Source organism: Patella vulgata, chromosome 8 (assembly GCF_932274485.2).
Source record: "Patella vulgata chromosome 8, xgPatVulg1.2, whole genome shotgun sequence".
Lineage (NCBI taxonomy): Eukaryota > Metazoa > Mollusca > Gastropoda > Patellidae > Patella > Patella vulgata.
Genome location: NC_065886.2, coordinates 53,619,609 through 53,639,465, shown reverse-complemented (window position 1 = coordinate 53,639,465; position 19,857 = coordinate 53,619,609). Strand labels below are relative to the sequence as shown.

Here is a 19,857-nt window from a genome sequence, read left to right as displayed (position 1 = left end):
TACTTATTTCACACGACACATCTACTCTTGAAATTTAATATGCAAAATTCATACTCCAAAAATGAAACAAAAAATGAAGCAACAGGATTAATAAAATCTTTTGGCGAATAGGTACCATCATGTTCCTGAAGCAACAACTGCGAGTTTTACAAGATCTAGACATTGCTAGATTACTTTGCAATTCTCCAACTTATAGCTACGTTATCTGCAGACACATGAAGAATAGCGTCCATTCAGAGGTTGTGACATAGCTAAATACATCACTAATAAAGACATTTTCATTATAGCTCTTCAACACAAGATGCTAAAGAATTGCAATTCTTTATTTTGACTAAAGGCTTTTAGCTATTTAGAATCCTAATTCACCCTCTCGCACACAAAACAAGTGAAATGAAATGAAATGGGGTTTAACCTCCTACTGTTCTGCTCCTATACTGCGCTAATGAAGACGGGCATATGCCATACAGTGTACTATGGGGGAAATTTTGCCCTCCGTCCTGCACCATTAACAACGGGAAACCACGTCGAAAAATCCTGATGAACTTTCAGGGATCGAACACTCGACCTCCAGGCCAATTTCTTACCCACCTAGCCACCGTGACTCCTGACACACGAAAGAATTAATATAGCAAACATGTAAACATAAATATTATTGTGAGTTGTTGTGAATCTTTTGTTTTAGGAGAATAGATGCAATACGGTAATTGATTTCCCTATCATATGGAATCAAAGTTTATTAATGACATAAATTTGAATAACATATAGGAATTAAATACGAAAAATAACGAGTTCCACCTATTTTTTTATTACGTACAAATTTGAATATTTTGTTGACGCATGTTTTTAAATTGTGGTCAGACACTGCTGGCTTAAATAATGATAAGAGTTATGCCCCTTTATTTTCGGTTAAAATGTCTGACAAGAAGAATTTTGAAATCCCAACACTGAATGAAACTATTAATAATTTGTAATATTTATGTGTTGTAGGTAATTTGAATGCTACCGATGCCGAGAATCTGCTAGGTTATGAGATATATAGCAGTGCTTTAGCTGATATACTCAGTGAACCAGCCCTTATCACACCCATATCTGTAGGACTATATGCTAAATGGGGCAGTGGAAAATCATTCCTATTGGGAAAACTCAAAAGTAAGATAATTTAATTTTTATGGTTTTAAAAGGAAATGATGACACAAGAAGATCATTTTATCATGATTATTTCCTCAATTCAAGACTTGTCAATGCCAAAAATTGTTGTCAATAATCAAAATGCAGTGTAAAACACATACTTGTGAAAATATTCTGAAGAAAGAAGTAGAGAGAGAGAGAGAGTGGGTGAGAGAGAGAGAGAGAGAGAGTGAGAGAGAGAGAGAGTGAGTGAGTGTGTGTGTGTGTGTGTGTGTGTGTGTGAGAGAGAGAGAGAGAGAGAGAGAGAGAGAGAGTGAGTGAGTGAGTGAGTGAGTGAGTGAGTGAGAGAGAGAGAGAGAGAGAGAGTGAGTGAGTGAGTGAGTGAGTGAGTGAGTGAGTGAGTGTGTGTGAGAGAGAGAGAGTGTGTGTGTGAGAGAGAGAGTGTGTGTGTGAGAGAGAGTGTGTGTGTGAGAGAGTGTGTGTGTGTGTGAGAGAGAGTGTGTGTGTGAGAGAGAGTGTGTGTGTGAGAGGGAGTGTGTGTGTGAGAGAGAGAGAGAGTGTGTGTGTGAGAGAGAGTGTGTGTGTGAGAGAGAGTGTATGTGTGAGAGAGAGTGTGTGTGTGAGAGAGAGTGTGTGTGTGAGAGAGTGGTTGGTTGGTTGGTTGGTGGGTGGGTTGGTTGGTTGGTTGTAGAAATACTATTTGTGTTTTTTTGTTTACAGGTGAAATGAAAGTATTTACACATCAGAATATTATTGTAGATGATGATATAAAGTTTGGTTGGGTTTTATTTCTGTTATTATTGTTCATCAACTTGGTTATAGGAGAAACTTTAGCTCTAATAGTCCGATTTGAAGTAGGACTATCTGCTGGGTTTGGATTGTTTGTTATAGAATATGCATTTCTAGGTAAGATTAGATTATATTTTATGTTTAAGTCATTTAGATATTAAATGTATATCAGGAATTTTGAACATATAGTTATACATGTAAATATAGCTATACATCAAGGCACAATAAAAACAAGGTTGAGACTGTATTAGCTCTGTCAGTATATACAGTTTGTCTCAAATTGTTTGAATCAAATTTGCGCCAACACTGCAAACTCAAAACTTTGCACATACAAGTAGTTTCTTATTGATGTATTTGATACATTCAAACAAAGAGCTTTATAAAGAGCTATATTTTAATTAAAATAAGGTGAACAATTTGGAGTAAATTCTAAACTTAAGTCTGAGAATGCTTTGTGAACTCTTGAGGCAGGTGAAATAGATTACTTGAACCTTGGTTCAGGTCAAATAGATTACTTGAACCTTGGTTCAGGTCAAATAGATTACTTGAACCTTGGTTCAGGTAAAGTAGATTACTTGAACCTTGGTTCAGGTCAATGTTTGTGTTCACTAAGCAGAAGAATTGGATTGATTCATTCTGTCACATGAAGTCACATTGTATTTTGCCATCATTCTTTTAAAGTCATCCATAATTTCACTTTTGTTTCGTGTGCATCTACAAGTTTATTAGAGCAGTTGTGGACTAAGTAACTAGATACTATAAAACCAACACTGCTTAAATAGTTTATTGAAATATTTCAAGTGGTATGTCAAAAGTGTCTAAATTTGCTCTTACTCGAGCAGGGACAAAAATTCTGTTTCATAATATTTAATAGTTTTACTTGTTCTATTTTTAGGAGTTATTCATATCTGTAAAAAACGTCACAATTCTTCGTTTGCTATACGTATTGGTGTGATGTTTAATAGAAAGCTCCATCTTATTACACTCTTTCTACGAATGTTATTTTGTATACCAAAAAGAATCAGTTCACAGGATAAACTTAATTACGCAAACGGATCGGCATATTCTGTTAGGTAAGATTACAGCATATTCTGTTAGGTGAGACTACAACATATTTAAACTAAATCACTGCAGATGACCATCAATCTGCTCAGTTTGTTTTTACTGTTTAGACAGAGAGAGAGATAAATGATGTTTAATCAACAGACTTTAGTAATGATGATCGAGGCTAGGCCTAAAACTTAAAAGCTAATATCTCGGTTCAGAGTGGATCAATTTGAATGAAATTTTCAGCAAATTCCCTTTACATGATCTAGTTTTTATACGCCCACATTTTCATGTGGCCCCTGATTCAACAAAAATTCACGTTTTAGGTTTGTGGACCCTATAGAGGTCACGTTTTTTATCTGATTTTTTTGAAACTTGAAATGTAAGTTTATAACCCAAAGATCTCGGTTCCTTTCGATATTCGCGCATATCGGACCGTAACTTCCTGAATTATGGCCCCTGATTGTACGAAAAATCGCGTTTTTAGCTTGTGGACCCTATAGAGGTCGTAATTTTTATCCGATTTAAAAAAACGTATTATTATATCACAGTTACACCCTAAGGATGAATGAGTTCGAATTCCATGAAAATCGGCCAAAAATTGACAGAAAAAATGGCCGCCGTTCGTTCTCAAATAGCGTAAAAATATGGTATATCAAGGTTGTGGACCCTATAGAGGTCACAATTTTTATCCGATTTTGTTGAAACTTGAAATGTAAGTTTATAACCCAAAGATCTCGGTTCCCTTCGATATTTGCGCATATCAGACCGTAACTTCCTGAATTATGGCCCCTGATTGTACGAAAAATCACGTTTTTAGCTTGTGGACCCTATAGAGGTCATAATTTTTATCCGATTTAAAAAAACGTATTATTATATCACCATTACACCCTAAGGACGGCTGATTTTGAATTTCGTGATGTCGGCCCAAAATTGACAGACAAAATGGCCGCCGTTCGTTCTCAAATAGCGTAAAAATATGGTATATCAAGGTTGTGGACCCTAGAGAGGTCACAATTTTTATCCGATTTTGTTGAAACTTGAAATGTAAGTTTATAACCCAAAGATCTCGGTTCCTTTTGATATTTCCGCATATCGAACCGTAACTTCCTGCATTATGGCCCCTGATTGTACGAAAATACGCGTTTTTAGCTTGTCGACCCTATAGAGGTCAAAATTTTTATCCGATTTAAAAAAACGTATTATTATATCCCCGTTACACCCTAAGGATGGCTGAGTTCGAATTTCGTGAAAATCGGCCCAAAACTGACAGACAAAATGGTTGCCGTTCGTTCTCAAATAGCGTAAAAATATGGTATATCAAGGTTGTGGACCCTATGGAGGTCATAATTTTAATCCGATTTTGTTGAAACTTGAAATGTAAGTTTATAACCTAAAGATCTTGGTTCCTTTCGATATTCGCGCATATCGGACCGTAACTTTCTGAACTATGGCCCCTAATTGTATGAAAAATCGCGTTTTTAGCTTGTGGACCCTATAGAGGTCATAATTTTTATCCGATTTAAAAAAACGTATTATTATATCACCGTTACACCCTAAGCACGACTGAGTTCGAAGTTCGTGAAAATCGGACCAAAACTGACAGATAAAATGGCCGCCCTTCGTTCTCAAATAGCGTAAAAATATGGTATATCAAAGTTGTGGACCCTATAGAAGTCACAATTTTTATCCGATTTTGTTGAAACTTGAAATGTAAGTTTATAACACAAAGATCTCGGTTCCTTTCGATATTTGCGCATATCGAATAGTAATTTCTTGAATTATGGCCCTTGATTGTAGGAAAAATCTCTTTCTTATTAGCTTGTTCTTTATCCATCTCTCGAAAATGTGGGCGTATCCTGTCTGGCAGCCACTGGTTAACTATTACAGCGAGAACTGCCATCTCTTTATCTAATCTCCCATAATGCTCCTTTAATCAACTGTAATGCAGGTGAACATTTCTGCCAATCTGTAGGGGTGAAGGATGGCCAAATGGTTAGCGTGTGCGCGCTGTATCATAAGGTCCTGTCATTCACCCAACTGGCGTGGTTTCGAATCCCCGGTTGTACCTGACAAGGATTAGGGTTGCCTGTCCAACCTCATGGGTTTTCTCCGGGTCCTCTGGTTTTCTCCTACTGCTAAAGAACCCTACATGCAAGCGAATTATGGAAATAAAATTGAACCATATCTTAATCCCGAATTGACCTAGTTTGTGTCGTGGATGTTAAACACACCCCTCTCTCTCTCTCTCTCTCTCTCTCCTCTCTCTCTCTCTCTCTCTCTCTCGCTCATCTCTCACTCTGTCTCTGTCTGTCTGTCTCTCTCTTCTCTCTCTCTCTCTCTCTCTCTCTCTATCTCTCACTCTGTCAATCTGTAAGTGAAAGTAATTATAATATTAAGATGATGTATTTTGTTTATATCAGGTTTTTGTTTTCTGATTGTACACGTTTAACTAGTGTTGGTGGTGAGAAATCGCTGGCAGCCATGATAGCTACACTATGTGTTGCTGTTGAACAAGAATATGGATTCTTGGTAGCACGACTGTTCAGAGTTTTTGAACCTCAGTTTGGAAGTAAGTATAAATTCACAGATTTAAAAACACATGTGATGTTAGATGTTTTGGTAAAGTGACTTCGCTTATAAAATAAACCCCTAATTAAACTTACACATGGCAGCTTCAAAAATTAGAGCCATGTTTATCATCAAGTCTGCAGTGGAGGACATGTTTATCATCTAGTCTGTAGTGGATGTCATGTTTATCATCAAGTCAGCAGTGGATGACATGTTTATCATCAAGTCTGCAGTGGATGTCATGTTTATCATCTAGTCTGTAGTGGATGTCATGTTTATCATTAAGTCTGCAGTGGATGTCATGTTTATCATCTAGTCTGTAGTGGATGTCATGTTTATCATCTAGTCTGCAGTGGATGTCATGTTTATCATCTAGTCTGTAGTGGATGACATGTTTATCATCTAGTCTGCAGTGGATGTCCTGTTTATCACATAGTCTGCAGTGAATGTCATGTTTATCATCTAGTCTGCAGTGGATGACATGTTTATCATGTAGTCTGTGGTGGATGTCATGTCATGTTTATCATCTAGTCTGCAGTGGATGTCATGTTTATCACATAGTCTGTAGTGGATGACATGTTTATCATCTGATGTATTTTGATGACAGTGGTTGCCTGGGTGAATAATTTAACGGGTGTTCTTTAGATCATATAATCTGTCATTTAGTCGGCATGGTTTCGATCCCAAGTGACAAGGAGTAGAGTTTCCTACTACTACCAAACACCCCCTACAAGCATTCAAATTATTTAAATAAAATTGTACCATATGTCAGTCCTAAAATGACCTAGTTTGTGTCAAGTAGACATTCAAATCTCTGACTCTCTCTCTCTCTCTCTCTTTTTTTCCGCGTGATTTCCCCACTGTCTAGTCGTTCAGATGGGACGAAAAACCGAGGTCGTGTGTACACATTGGCATGCACGTAAAAGATCCCTTGACAGTTAGAATTCGATATAAGAGTAGGCCATAGTGCCACTGCCCAGGCAAAATTTCCCTCATAGCACACTGTATGGCATATATCCGTCTTCATTAGCCCAGTATAGTAGCAGAATAGTAGGACGTTAAACCCCATTTCATTTCATTTCTCTGTATGTATTTTGATATTTGGGGCTATCTGGAGTTTTACTATCATTTTATTTTTCAGGTTCGAAGAAAGCCTCCTTTAAATGTATATGTTGTATACCATACTTTATATTAGTACTGCTTATCATATTACTGATAGCAGCTAGTATCGCCTTGGTAACCGTATTCAAAATATCAAGCGTCCCTGTCAACGCCATTTTAATTTCATTTATTTGTGTGATTGGCTTATCTTTTATAACAAATCTTTATACGTGGGCACAAGCAGGCATGGCCTTGCTTAACTCCCAGAAAAGACGAGTTCTATCTGCTGCCGACCGAGTGGATGTTCTAAAAATAGATGGTTTTATGCAGCAGTTGAAAACGGAAGTAGATATGATGGGGACTTTGGTGAACTGTATGGATGCGTTTACAGATAGGCAGACACGATTAGTTGTAGTCGTTGATGGATTGGACAGTTGTGAACAAGATAAAGTCTTACAAGTTTTAGATACGGTTAATTCCCTTTTCTCCGACGATCACTCACCATTTATAGTCATCCTTGCCGTCGATCCACATATCATAATTAAAGGCATCGAACAGAATTTACAGACACGATTTGATTCCAATGTCAATGGCTACGATTATCTCAGAAATGTGGTTCATCTGCCATTTTATTTACAAAGTCAGGGCGTACGAATACCTAAACAGAATTTGACCGTGGCCTTCTCATCAGAAACATCGGTACATCATTCTGAATCACCAGGAAAACCATACGCGGTAAATATTGCAGTATATTATTTTCTTTTGATCATTAACCTCCTGAAAAACAAGAAATTTATATATTATGACGTTAAACTCATTTAAAGGAGTTTGAAATATATATCGAAATTATTGCAATCTACTGTGCGGGTCTCGACGACCAATGTTTTTATGACAGTAACTGGGATCATTAAATTCCTGAAAAACAATAAATTTATGTATTATGACGTTTTAAAAACTCACCTGGTTGAAATATATATTGAAATTGATGCAATCTACTGTTATTGCTGGTCTCGACGACCAATGTTTGAATGACAGTAACTGGGATATTGCAAAAAGTATGTAAAAGCTTAAACTGCCTATTGCAGTTCGTTTTTCTAGTGTCAAATCTTATATGAATTGCATACTGTCATCGCCCGCATCTGTCCATCCGTCCGTCGTCCGCAATTTCTTTGTGAACACTCTACAGACTACATTTATCATCTGATTGTTTTGAAATTGATATTTGTAGTTTACATTAGTGAGATGAAGAAGTCTTTTTAATTTCAATAATTTCCATTAATTTCTTCTGGAGTTATGGCCCTTGTTTCACTTTGTAGAACACTGTGAACGCTTTAACGACCAAAGTTATCATCCATCTGTATGAAATTTATATGCATTATCTAAATTAGTGAAACAAAGAAGCCTATTGAATTTCAGCAATTTATGTTAATTCCATCTAGAGTTATGGCCCTTGTTTCACTGTAAACTGTGGGCATATAGGAGTAGGGGCGGCTGTCGAACCTTGTGAGTTTTCTCCGGGTACTCCTCCCACTGCTTAAGACGCCTTCGCACAAGCAAATTATTGAAATAAAATTAAACCATATGTTAGTCCCAAAATGACACAAACGCAGGATAAACTCTCTCTCTCTCTCTCTCTATCTCTCTCTGTGGACATATGTTTTCTCGTTGCCTAGTAACCTATATTTATTTGTTTCAGCATCAAGACTCATTCAAATCATCAACCAGTATAGAGAAAGGTTTTTCACATAAAAAAGTGACAAATAAGATGTCTTCCATATTATCCGAATCTCTACCAGGAATGAATTACTCGTCGTCAGTCGATCTCAGTAATACGTTTGTTAAGAATGATTATTTTAGCGATATTAATCCACGTAGTATGAGACGACTGATGAATATTGTCGCTGTTACAGGTAATTTTATAGCCTCTGTTAACCAGGTTTACAATATTTTATTCATAGCCTCTGTTAACCAGGTTTATAATATTTACATTGTATGATCTGGGGATTTTCAACCAGGAGGAATTTCAAATTTCAAAGAAGAGTTTACTTAACTATGAGTTCAGTCCCTTGATATGTGAGTTCAGTCCCTTGACCTGAGAATCTGAATGTTCAGTCCCTTGATTTCATGTGACAACCAAATTTGGTGGGTTTCCATCCCTAATCAATACAACATATTATGATTTTCAGCCCGTCTGCTCCGAGCCTATCATATAGAGTTTAACTGGCATCGTTTAGCAGCTTGGATAAATATTATCGAACAATGGCCGTATAGAGTGTCATGGATTATTTATTATTTTGAAGAAACGGAAGAATTAGATGATTCTACATCTTTACATTCTCTTTATCTAAAGTAAGTAAGATTTATTTATTTATTTCTCGTTCTTTTTCTCCCATCAACAAATTAAGCCATGTTGCCATCTCTTAATTTAACAGGAATTCACCAATCTGATTAAAACACAGATCCTATTTCGTTTTGTTTTTAAAGTTCAAAATTTCGTTTTACTTGTCTTTACTACACTAGGATCTGGAAGAGTTGTTATGTAACCTGTGTTCTGGTTGATGTGAGGGATTAGCTAATGAAATGGTCTGTTATGGCAAGTTTTTGGCGTGAGGTGCTCTAGAAACATGAACGTTGATTGGTTAATCAAATGTCTGACATCATATGGTCAAAAGCCGCTTGTATGACCTCTGATGCAAACCTTCCACTACAACTGGTCAGATCTTCATGTTGTGTAGGCCATCGAAAGTATAAAAAAATGAAGATCTGTATTCTAATCAGATTGTGAATTCATTGGCTTGAGATTGCGCATATCATTATGGCTCTACATTTATCTCTTGGTGTTGTTTGATTATCCAGTATTATTTATGATTGTCAGTAACATTTATCAGAGTTGTGCACTTGATAATTGAGCCTATGTTACATTTCTCGATTCATTCAAATTGTTTTATTAAGCTACTTCACAGTATCTGCTACAAAATATTTACATGCCCAAATAATGAGATAGTTTTTAATTTGTTTTGAAATAAAAATGGATCATGCGGCTATTGTTAAACATACATTATTCAAGAGTTAAATCTGCCTATTGCACGTCTTTCTTTAGGCCTGAAATTAGTGAAATATTATATAAACTATTTATTAGACATTTATTAACATGAAAAGACCTTAATCAACTCTCGATGTCATCTTATGTGTAGGATTTTCACTGGATTCGAATCCAATTTGCTGCTTAACGCTTATTGATGATCAAGGCTAGGCCTAAAATTCATTCGCTATTATCTTGGTTCAGAGTGAATCAGTTTGACTGAAATTTTCAGCATATTTTACTTACTATTTATCTATTATAGTGCGAACTGCCAGCTCTTTATCTAATCTCCCATAATGCCCCATTAAGTCATGATTATTGGAGAACCAGAATATGGTTAACTAATTATATTTCACAGATGATTCCTCGGTTATACTTGAAAAGAGGTGGGGTTTTCTCCAGGTCCTCCGGTTTCCTCCCACTGCTAAAGACCCCTACGCGCAAGCGAATTATTGAAATAAAATTAAACCATATGTTAGTCCTGAAATGACCTAGTTTGTGTTAAACCCAATTTCTCTCTCTCTCTATTTGATAGATGTTATTTATTAATTGTAGAATATCTCCACGGATACCAGCATCAAAAGAAATAGATCCTCTTTTAGAAATAGATCGTAATGTTAGAAAACTTGAAGCATTTTTAGCCAGTAAATCAGGCAATTACCCTCTACTTAATATTAGTGATCTTCGCAAGTTTCTTGGCTGTACCATTAATTTAGATCCTTACTTACGTAAACTAATCAGAGGTAGGCTCCTGTTTTTCTACAATTTTTACTTTTATTTTACAATTCTAACAAAATGTGTTATACTTATGAATTGTCTAAGTTTTTCTGACATATTGGATGATAAACCTATATACGGTAGGTGTAAAACAGAATAATCCTCGCAGCTATGTAAGGAAAATGATCCAATGTACCCGAAAAACCTAAATAATTATATATAGTCAACATACATGATATATTTATGTATTTAAATAAATTAAAGATACCTTCCCGCGTACAAACTGGGTGATCTGATGACATATTTGGACTAAAAACATTTTCAAACTAATTAATCTATCAAATATTTGCTTCAAATTCTTCTCAAAACGATGTTGTCTGTAATCGCTGGTTATTTATCATAAACATCGAAGCCTAATTAAATTCTTGGATTATCCACTGCCCACGTCGTTTTCCGTGGTTTTTATCTCAGTAACTGTTGTACGTTTATGCTCACCATCAAGTTTATCAACATACGTCAAGTGCTCTTTAACGCTGAGAGATCAGACAAACTTTGGGTGCAATCTTTGACGTCACTCAAGCAGACATTGATGTATGCGCTCCATGGGTGTTTTTAAGGGAATCCAGTATTTTTCTAGTAAGATTGGGTGTCTATACATTTATACCAGAATTGCCGTACTTTTATTGGAAATAACCACCCGATAAATACTTTTGTGGGAATGTATCTTTAACAATTTATTTGTGTTACAGATGCCAATTTATGTTATTGTTAAGTCGTGTTGATTGGGTTGGGTTATTGTCAGGATTGTGTTGCCATGGTACCAATGAACTTGACATCAAATTGTCTGTGTTGTCATCATTGTAGGCTAAATTATCAGTGTATTTCTTGACTTGGATTAAATCGACCAATGATTACACCCATTATGATAATGAATATATTTTCTGTATTTATTTTAGAGTTTCAACATAATGCAGATAGAATGGATTATGGTATTAGTGGACTATATCCTCCCCAACCTCCTCCACCACCAGGCATGGTATCCCGAGAGAGCGAAGCTAATTTTCTAGGTTCCCGGTTTCCCAGTAAAACCAACACAATGGGTACTCCGACTAGACATCCATTAAATATGGCTTATGCCAATCAAATGATGCAATATGGTAATGCCATGTCTGGAATGATGCCAATGTCTATGCAGATGCAGATGATGCCTCCTGGTCCTGCGATGTCTTCAGCTTCATGGCCAACATCAAGACCATCTCCTCAGGTTTTCCTCAAAGTGAGTTTGTTTGTACTAGTTTGTTAACTTACTCAATATTAAACTTGGTATAGTTTTATTCTGGTTTTAGACTGGCCAAACCTTATAAATTATATGAACAACAAAAAAAAGCTAAGGTATATTACATCAATCTGGTTAAAACACAGATCCTATTTCGCTTCGTTTTTATAGTTCAAAATTTCGTTTTTTTTGTCTTCACAACACTAGGATCTGGAAGAGTTGTTATATAACGTGTGTTCTGGATGGTGTGAGGGATTAGCCAATGAAACGGTCTGTTACAGCGACTTCTTCACAACACTTGGATCTGGAAGAGTTGTTATATAACGCGCGTTCTGGATGGTGTGAGGGATTAGCCAATGAAACGGTCTGTTACATCGACTTCTTGGCGTGCTCTGCACAGAACTATTAGTAAACCACTAGAAACGTCAACGCTGATTGATAACGTATCACAAAACGTATCACGTATATTATGTTAGTTGTTCGGCCCTAAGAGAGGATTTTAATGGCTTTTAACACAAAATTAAGCAGTTTTATTCTCCAAAATATAATCTAGATTGGTCCTTTAAATAAAACTGTTTTATATTTCAGGAATACAACAGAGAATTTCACTTGAGCCAAATGTCTGTGATCGATGTCAGTCTATTGCTAGAGAAATTATCAGGAATCAACCAGTCTATGGTCTCTCAATATGCCATCGCCGTCCGCGAAAATAACATCACAGGTTTAGTTTTGGCAAACTGTGATATGGATGAACTGGGAAAAGTCATGGGGATGAAGTTTGGCGACTGGCAGCTTTTTAAGGCAGCCATTTTATCATTGAGAGAAGTTGAATATCAGCCACAAGACGATGACCCTAACAACTTAGGACCGGGTAAATATAGCGACAGTGTTCTTTATGGGAAAGATGCCGACAAATCTCGACGTATGTCAACAGATATTGATGGAAATACTCGGAGGAGAGCGTCTGCTGGAGCGCTGAGAAAACAGTCGTTTGGAAGTTCACAGACGAGTCCTCCAAGAGGAGACGATTTATCTCCAGTCAAACCAAGATTCAAACGAAACGACAGCATTGTTCAACAACTCAGTTTGGAAACGGCAATTTTACGTGAGGCTCTCGAAGAATTCACCGAAGAAGGCTTGATTGAAGAGATGGACGGACCAGATAAACCTATGTTTAATATTTCTGATGACGAGGGGGTTAATAGTTACACTGATAATCTCAAACAGTATCCTATCAGATCAATGTCTTGTCCAACAAGTTCCATAAGGTCCGGAATTAACGATAAGGTGGAACCTGATATAGATGCAGCCGAATCGGACATCATGACTGCTTCAGCAATTGAGGAGATATCATCAACAAGCACGACTGATCATGAACCCCATTCAAGCATTGCCAAGTCATTTTCAACCAGTATCGAAAAACTTACCAAGCCCATTGTCCAAGCTTTAGAGAACCGAAAGACGAAGAAAATGGACACCATTCCGCTTGTTGGCTTATCTTCCAGTTCTTCCACTGACTGCTCAACCGAAAATCTTGAGAAAAACGAGGGTAAACTGGGTGAAGAGTCGCGATCTGTACCTGCTGTTATTACCATTGAATCTGATAATACTGGTAAAAAACAAAGCAGTGGAAGTTTAAAATCTGCTGAAGATTATTTCATGTCAACTGTTGAAACAAGTCATAAATCACAAGATGAAACTGGTAGTGAATATTTCCTGTAAGGGTTGAATTTAGGACGTTCTTAGACTCTCTAACCATACACTATGGTATAAAGACTCTCAAGCCATACACTATGGTATAAAGACTCAAACCATACACTATGGTATAAAGACTCTCTAACCATACACTATGGTATAAAGACTATCTGACCATACACTATGGTATAAAGACTCTCTAACCATACACTATGGTATAAAGACTCTCTGACCATACACTATGGTATAAAGACTATCTGACCATACACTATGGTATAAAGACTCTCTGACCATACACTATGGTATAAAGACTCTCTAACCATACACTATGGTATAAAGACTATCTGACCATACACTATGTTATAAAGACTCTCTGACCATACACTATGGTATAAAGACTCTCTGACCATACACTATGGTATAAAGACTCTCAAACCATACACTATGGTATAAAGACTCTCACCAAAACTCACAATGTTAGTCAACAAATGATTAAAATCGATCAAGCCTAACATAAATCATGGTTACCTAAAGATAAAATTACTTTCTTTTGCTTTTATTCTGCCATCTATATTTGCCAGTCAGCAACTCATTTTTACCCATGAACATCAAGGTCAAGATTGTATCTACGTGTAACATACGTTTTTATATGCCCACATTGAAATGTGGTGGTATATGGTCGTCAGTCCATCTGTCCGGGCTAAAGTTAATATCTGATTGAATTTAAATTTATACACAGTGTTTAAGATCATGAGACGAAGAAGCTTATGGATTTTCAGCGATTTCTGATAATTACTGCCAGAATTATGGCCCTTGTGGATGCTTTAGAGGCTCAAGTCGCTAAAGTTAATATCCCATTGACTTTATATTTACTACAGTGTTTAAGGTCATGAGACAAGAAACCCATCAATTTTCAATGATTATGGAAATTGATATTTAATATTTTGTATGCTAAATGTTAGAATAGGGCAGAACTAGAAGCCAAATGGGTTGTTACTTGTAATCAGATTTTAGTGCGTTGTAAATGTTTTCATTTCTGATAAGAGAAAAAAATATGCGACATCCCTCTTTGACTCCCCGGACAACTTAGCTGCTGTGGGTGTATGTTTTGTTGCCTGGCAACCTGTCTTTTCTTATAATTGTCCAACTTTTTATCTAAAAAAACCACTTTTTAGCCTGTTAAATTTAAATATGGAAATACCTATAGGCCTTTTGGTGCATTGTTGCTTTATAATTGTTTCTAAAAGATAAAATTATGGTAAACATGTGTTGAATGAAACCTACATACATGTATGACGACTTTCTATCTTGCCTTAGATTATGAGTCCTCCCCAGGCTTATTATAGATTTACCATTGGCTCTCTGATCATTTACAAAATTGACTCTCTGATGATCATGTATTAAAAATTGACTCTCTGATGATCTTGTATTAAAAATTGATTCTGTTGATTTTTTTTTTTAATTAAAAATTGACTTTGATGATTTTGTTAATGGATATTTTTAAATGATTATTACTATAAAATCAAAGGTTATGAAATCTGTTTGTAATACGACAATTAATAAATATGTGCAATTGAACTTCCAATAAAACAATATGTGCAATTGAACTTACAATAAAACAAGTGTAAAACCTATACATGTATTGTCCTTGATTATATAATACAGGGGGGGGGGGGATGGCTGAATGGTTAGCGTGTGCAGTTTGTATCAATAAATCTGTCATTGAGTCAACTGGCTTGGTTTCGATTCCCCGGTTGTACGTGACAAGGAGTAGGGTCACCTGTGCAACCTCGTGGGTTTTCTCTGGGTCCTCCCACTGCTTGAAATGACCTGATTTGCATCGAGTGGACGTTAAACCCCAATTCTCTCTCTATATAGATATATATATATTTAGATCCCTCATACCATTTATACAGGATTGGCTGGCCTAGTCATTCAAGTTTACAGGGAGCCACGCTGGGTCAGTGAGTAAGACACTGGCTCAATAGCGTGGAGATCTTGAGGTCACTCCCATTGTTATTACTTTAGATTATCCAGCAATGGTTTACCCTTGTCAGCGATGCAGGAAGGAGGGGCCTGACATGGCAGCTGTCTAGTTGTTCGGATGGGACGGAAAACCGAGGTCCTGTTTACATGTTGGCTCGTACACGTAAAAGAACACTTGGCAGTTGGAATTTGATATAAGAGTAGGCCGTAGCGCTGCTGTCCGGACAAAATTTCCCCCATAGCACACTGTATGACATATGCCAGTCGAAGCAGAACAGTAGGACTTAAACCCTGTTACATTTCAAAGTGTACATTTGTAGGGTATTTATGTAGGTTTTTTTTTCAGTGGTTTCTTCTCTCTCGTTGTTGATATTTGATTCCTGCATGTTTACCTCTAACTACAATTCCTTTTCTTGTGATCAGTGCTGTGGATGCCATTACAACTGAAGTTTCTGTGACCGTTCAGGAATTATAACAACTGTTGACTGGCCGATGAACCTGGGGTATAGTCCTTCTCATAAACCAGGTTTGGGCAAAATTTGGCCATTTCCTCCACCTCTGTTGACAAAAATGTTCACATGATGACCTTATCAAAGTATGTCTGATTTTGATACTGGTTTCTCCCCTTTTCTATTTAAAGAACCTGTGTCCATCTGTGACATAAACAAGTACAACTTGTTGGTAGTATGTGAAATTCCCTAATAGAGCAGAAATGGTATAGGATGTTCCTTTTAAAGCATGCTCAACATCCATCACTACCAGATAGAACAGAACCGTGGGCCAACTTGCCGATTTGTTTAAATACAAAAGTCGTAGATATATATAGAACTTCCAAATAAATGAGAAGTGGTAACATGACTTCCAGAGTACTGGTAACCGCTGGTAACCACTTGAAGCAATTATCGTGCATTGATCATATCTTAGAGTTGTCTTTATTTTATGCTGGGGATTGGTCAACACCCACCAATCTTATTAAAATACACATCTATGTTTCGTTTCGTTTTTTTTAATACTTTCGATGACCTACACTACATGAAGATCTGAACAGATGTAGTGGAAGGTCGCATCAGGGGTCATACCAGCAGCTTTTGACATTATGTTGTCAGAAAGTTGATTAACCACATGCCAACAACCCACCGTAACAGACTGTTTCATTGGCTAATCCCTCACATCATCCAGAACGCAGGTTATATAACAACTCTTCCAGATCCTAGTGTAGTGAAGACAAGTAAAACGAAATTTTGAACTATAAAAAAACGAAAGGAAATAGGATCTGTGTTTTAATCTGATTGGTCAACACCAGATGAAGGCCTGGAGGATAATTTACATGTGTTAGTCTCCACCCAATGCTACTTATTAATAGAAATGAAGTCAAATTTAACATTTTACTTTCCTCCACCAACTGGGCTGATGAATATAGAATACACCCAACAACGTGCTATGAGGGGAACTTTTTGCCCTGACAGTGGCACTATGGCTTTCATCCTATTTTGATTTGCTGCTGTCAGAGGATCTTAAAGGACAATATTGGTGTCAGTCATTATCAAATATGTGATGGAACTGGTTAAACAGGTTCCAAAAATAATTTTAACACAGAGATCATTGCTATGGACAATAGATGCCTAATGAAGATTTCAAAAAACGGAAATGACGAAAGCAACCGGAAAACACGAGTTATCCTTCTATATAGCTGACTGAAGTGACGAGTGATAACAGATACACAGACGAATTTCTGCTCACTAATAATTCCTTCGAAGACCAATAGTTTTTATATTAAGATTGTGAGAGGATATCTGTTATGCATCTATCGTAGCAATGATTTCTGTGTAAAACCAGTTCTATCACATAATAATGACTGACACCAATATTGTCCTTTAAATATCAGGACCTTGGTTATTCACCTTGTCTTGACAACAAGACACAATGGAAAACAACAAGAAAATCCCGAGGAACTACCTGGGCCAACTGGGACTACCTGGGCCAACTGGGATCGACCCTGGAACCTGATGAGTAAGTTACCAACAGACGGTAACTGATTACAACACAAGACCAATAAATCGGACATTTTTAATTATTAAATAATTATTTTGAAGTACCAGTCATTTTAATATAAAAATTATGCTTGCCATCAAATATATAAAGAAGTTCAGTATATTGGATTTATTAGCACTTTGTTGTAAGAACCAGGCTATTTTTTTTTTAAAACAGAGTTGGTGAACATTGTGTATATTGACGATGGATAATCTCATCTTTAAAGACAAGGATGATAACTGCTAACATGATCACTATGGCAACAAAGAGAAGAAACTGTGATCTAATTAACCATTTGATTCGACCTTGTAATATCACAGTATTATTTTGTAAAACGTCTAACTGAAATGACAAACAGTAAAAACCAGGATTAAAGTCCAGGCATTAACAAATAACTAGACTGGATAACCTGCTCTAATACGTCAGACTCGCTCCTACGTCACTCCTTTTCTGACTTGCATATAGAGACAGGTAGTGGGCAGCCATGTTTTGACGTAGTGTTACTAAAAATAGACGGGTATCCCTAATGATGCCGTTCAGCGTTAAAATGAATAAGCTAGAAGATTTGTTAAGCTTTTCTTTAATGTCTAAGATTGCTAGCCAAATTAAACGTTGATCGTGCGACATCTTATTGTTATCTTAAACCCAAACAAAGCGACAGTTTAAAATCAGCTCTTATAATAATCAGATACAATCGTGTAGGCCTACCGGCTATGGCAAATCGCTCATCATAGTCAATAAGTCATATTTCATTTGATTTATTGCCGTATTTCTCAAATTCCAAAATATTAACTATTGTTCTGTTAAATTCCATTATTGAGAAAAAAATTGCATAGTTTCGGCTCTAATCCACAAGCTAAACCTAAACTACCGCTCCATATAATTGGTGTTGACATCTTTATTGCATACTTCAGCGTCCGATCATGTTTTTGTTTACATTGGTAATGTGCGCAGAAAGACGTGCGCACTGCCCGCTACCTGTCTCTATATTGAAGTCAGACTAGCGCAGTGACCTAGGAATCAGTCTGACGTCATTTAGAGCAGGTTGTCCAGTCTAACAAATAACAGGCTCAATTTTTATTACATAAAAACATAAGTTGATGTTACATAATGACTAATGAATGCAAGCAGGACCACCAGGGGTGTCGATAGCGGACAGGTTGATATTAAAATTGGTTTCATGTGTCAAGATGGCAGGAAGCGTCTATAACATCTGTCATGCTATGTAACATTACAGCAATATTAAGCCTTATATACAAATAACCTTACCTGTTTACTTATTTTGAATAATCTTTGATCGGATGTTAAATTTAAATCTGTATGATCTACACTATCTGTATCACTATATGTCTGTATACATCGTAATCTCATAAATAAATAAATAAAAGAATTAGTTACGTATATTTAACGTCCTGTTGACATATTACTACAAAATAACTTATATTTCTATGGTTACACATGCAATTAGAGAACTTTGATTGATTGGACAGCTGTATTTTACACCTACTATTTGTTGAAACCACCCCGCTTGACTCAATCACAGACCTTATGATCTAAAGCGCACGAGAGAGAGAGATAGAGAGATCGGGTTTAACATCCACTCGACACAGACTAGGTCATTGGTACACATTGGCATGCATGTAAAAGATCTCTTGGCAGTTGCAATTCGATATAAGTGTAGGCCGTAGCAATACTGTCCAGGCAAAATTTCCCTCATAGCACACTGTATGGCGTATGCCTGTCTTCATTAGCCCAGTTCGGAGCAGAACAGTAGGAAGTTAAACCTCATTTTATTTCATTTTCATTTCATTTTCAATTTTTAGATTTAATCTGGCAACTTACGTCTGACTTGAATAGTTTGATATTTGTATCGTGCAGATTATTAAAGTGTAGTTGTTCCATTGAATTCTGACTATTACAACGATAGTTCAAGAAAGAAATAAAGTATTTGAAAATAAAAGTAGGAACGATCTTCTGAACACCTGAGAAATAAGATTAAGTACCTGTGTTCCATTATATTTTCTTTTGGCACCATTTTCCATAAATTACTGATACTTTCTGCAGTATCATCTGTTACCTCCATGGACATAATTAAAAATTTATCTTTTATAATGGTACTGCTGTAACCTGATAATAATAATATAGTTATTAACATCTGGTATTTCACCTATGGCTGGATAGTAGGCTGTTACACAGCGTGACAGTTTATTTTTAAACCTTGAGTCAGTGTACACCAGGTTATTTCATTATATAATATTATTCAACACCACGAGGGTCCCTCGTACAATAAGTATAGGGTCTGGAGTATGGGGCCCATGTACAATAAATATACAATTCATAGTATGGGGCCCATGTGTAATAAGTATACGATCCAGAGTATGGGGCCCATGTACAATAAGTATATGATCCAGAGTATGGGGCTCATGTGTAATAA

The 19,857-nt window shown here is 36.5% G+C and overlaps 1 protein-coding gene across 5 annotated transcripts in view; it reads left to right on the top strand.

The window, feature by feature from the left end:
• The window catches only part of LOC126829751 (kinase D-interacting substrate of 220 kDa), a 33,260-nt gene extending 18,220 nt beyond the window's left edge, over nucleotides 1–15,040 (top strand). For all 5 annotated transcript variants that reach the window (XM_050559867.2, XM_056102757.1, XM_050559865.2 and 2 more), the window contains 10 exons: nucleotides 988–1,149; nucleotides 1,849–2,034; nucleotides 2,813–2,990; nucleotides 5,388–5,536; nucleotides 6,677–7,371; nucleotides 8,333–8,546; nucleotides 8,823–8,985; nucleotides 10,274–10,461; nucleotides 11,392–11,711; nucleotides 12,300–15,040. In XM_050559867.2, coding sequence (XP_050415824.2) covers nucleotides 988–1,149; nucleotides 1,849–2,034; nucleotides 2,813–2,990; nucleotides 5,388–5,536; nucleotides 6,677–7,371; nucleotides 8,333–8,546; nucleotides 8,823–8,985; nucleotides 10,274–10,461; nucleotides 11,392–11,711; nucleotides 12,300–13,433 — 3,389 coding nt within the window. In that variant the 3' untranslated portion in view covers nucleotides 13,434–15,040. The remainder of the gene's footprint in view (nucleotides 1–987; nucleotides 1,150–1,848; nucleotides 2,035–2,812; nucleotides 2,991–5,387; nucleotides 5,537–6,676; nucleotides 7,372–8,332; nucleotides 8,547–8,822; nucleotides 8,986–10,273; nucleotides 10,462–11,391; nucleotides 11,712–12,299) is intronic.
• Nucleotides 15,041–19,857: the final 4,817 nt, after the last annotated feature.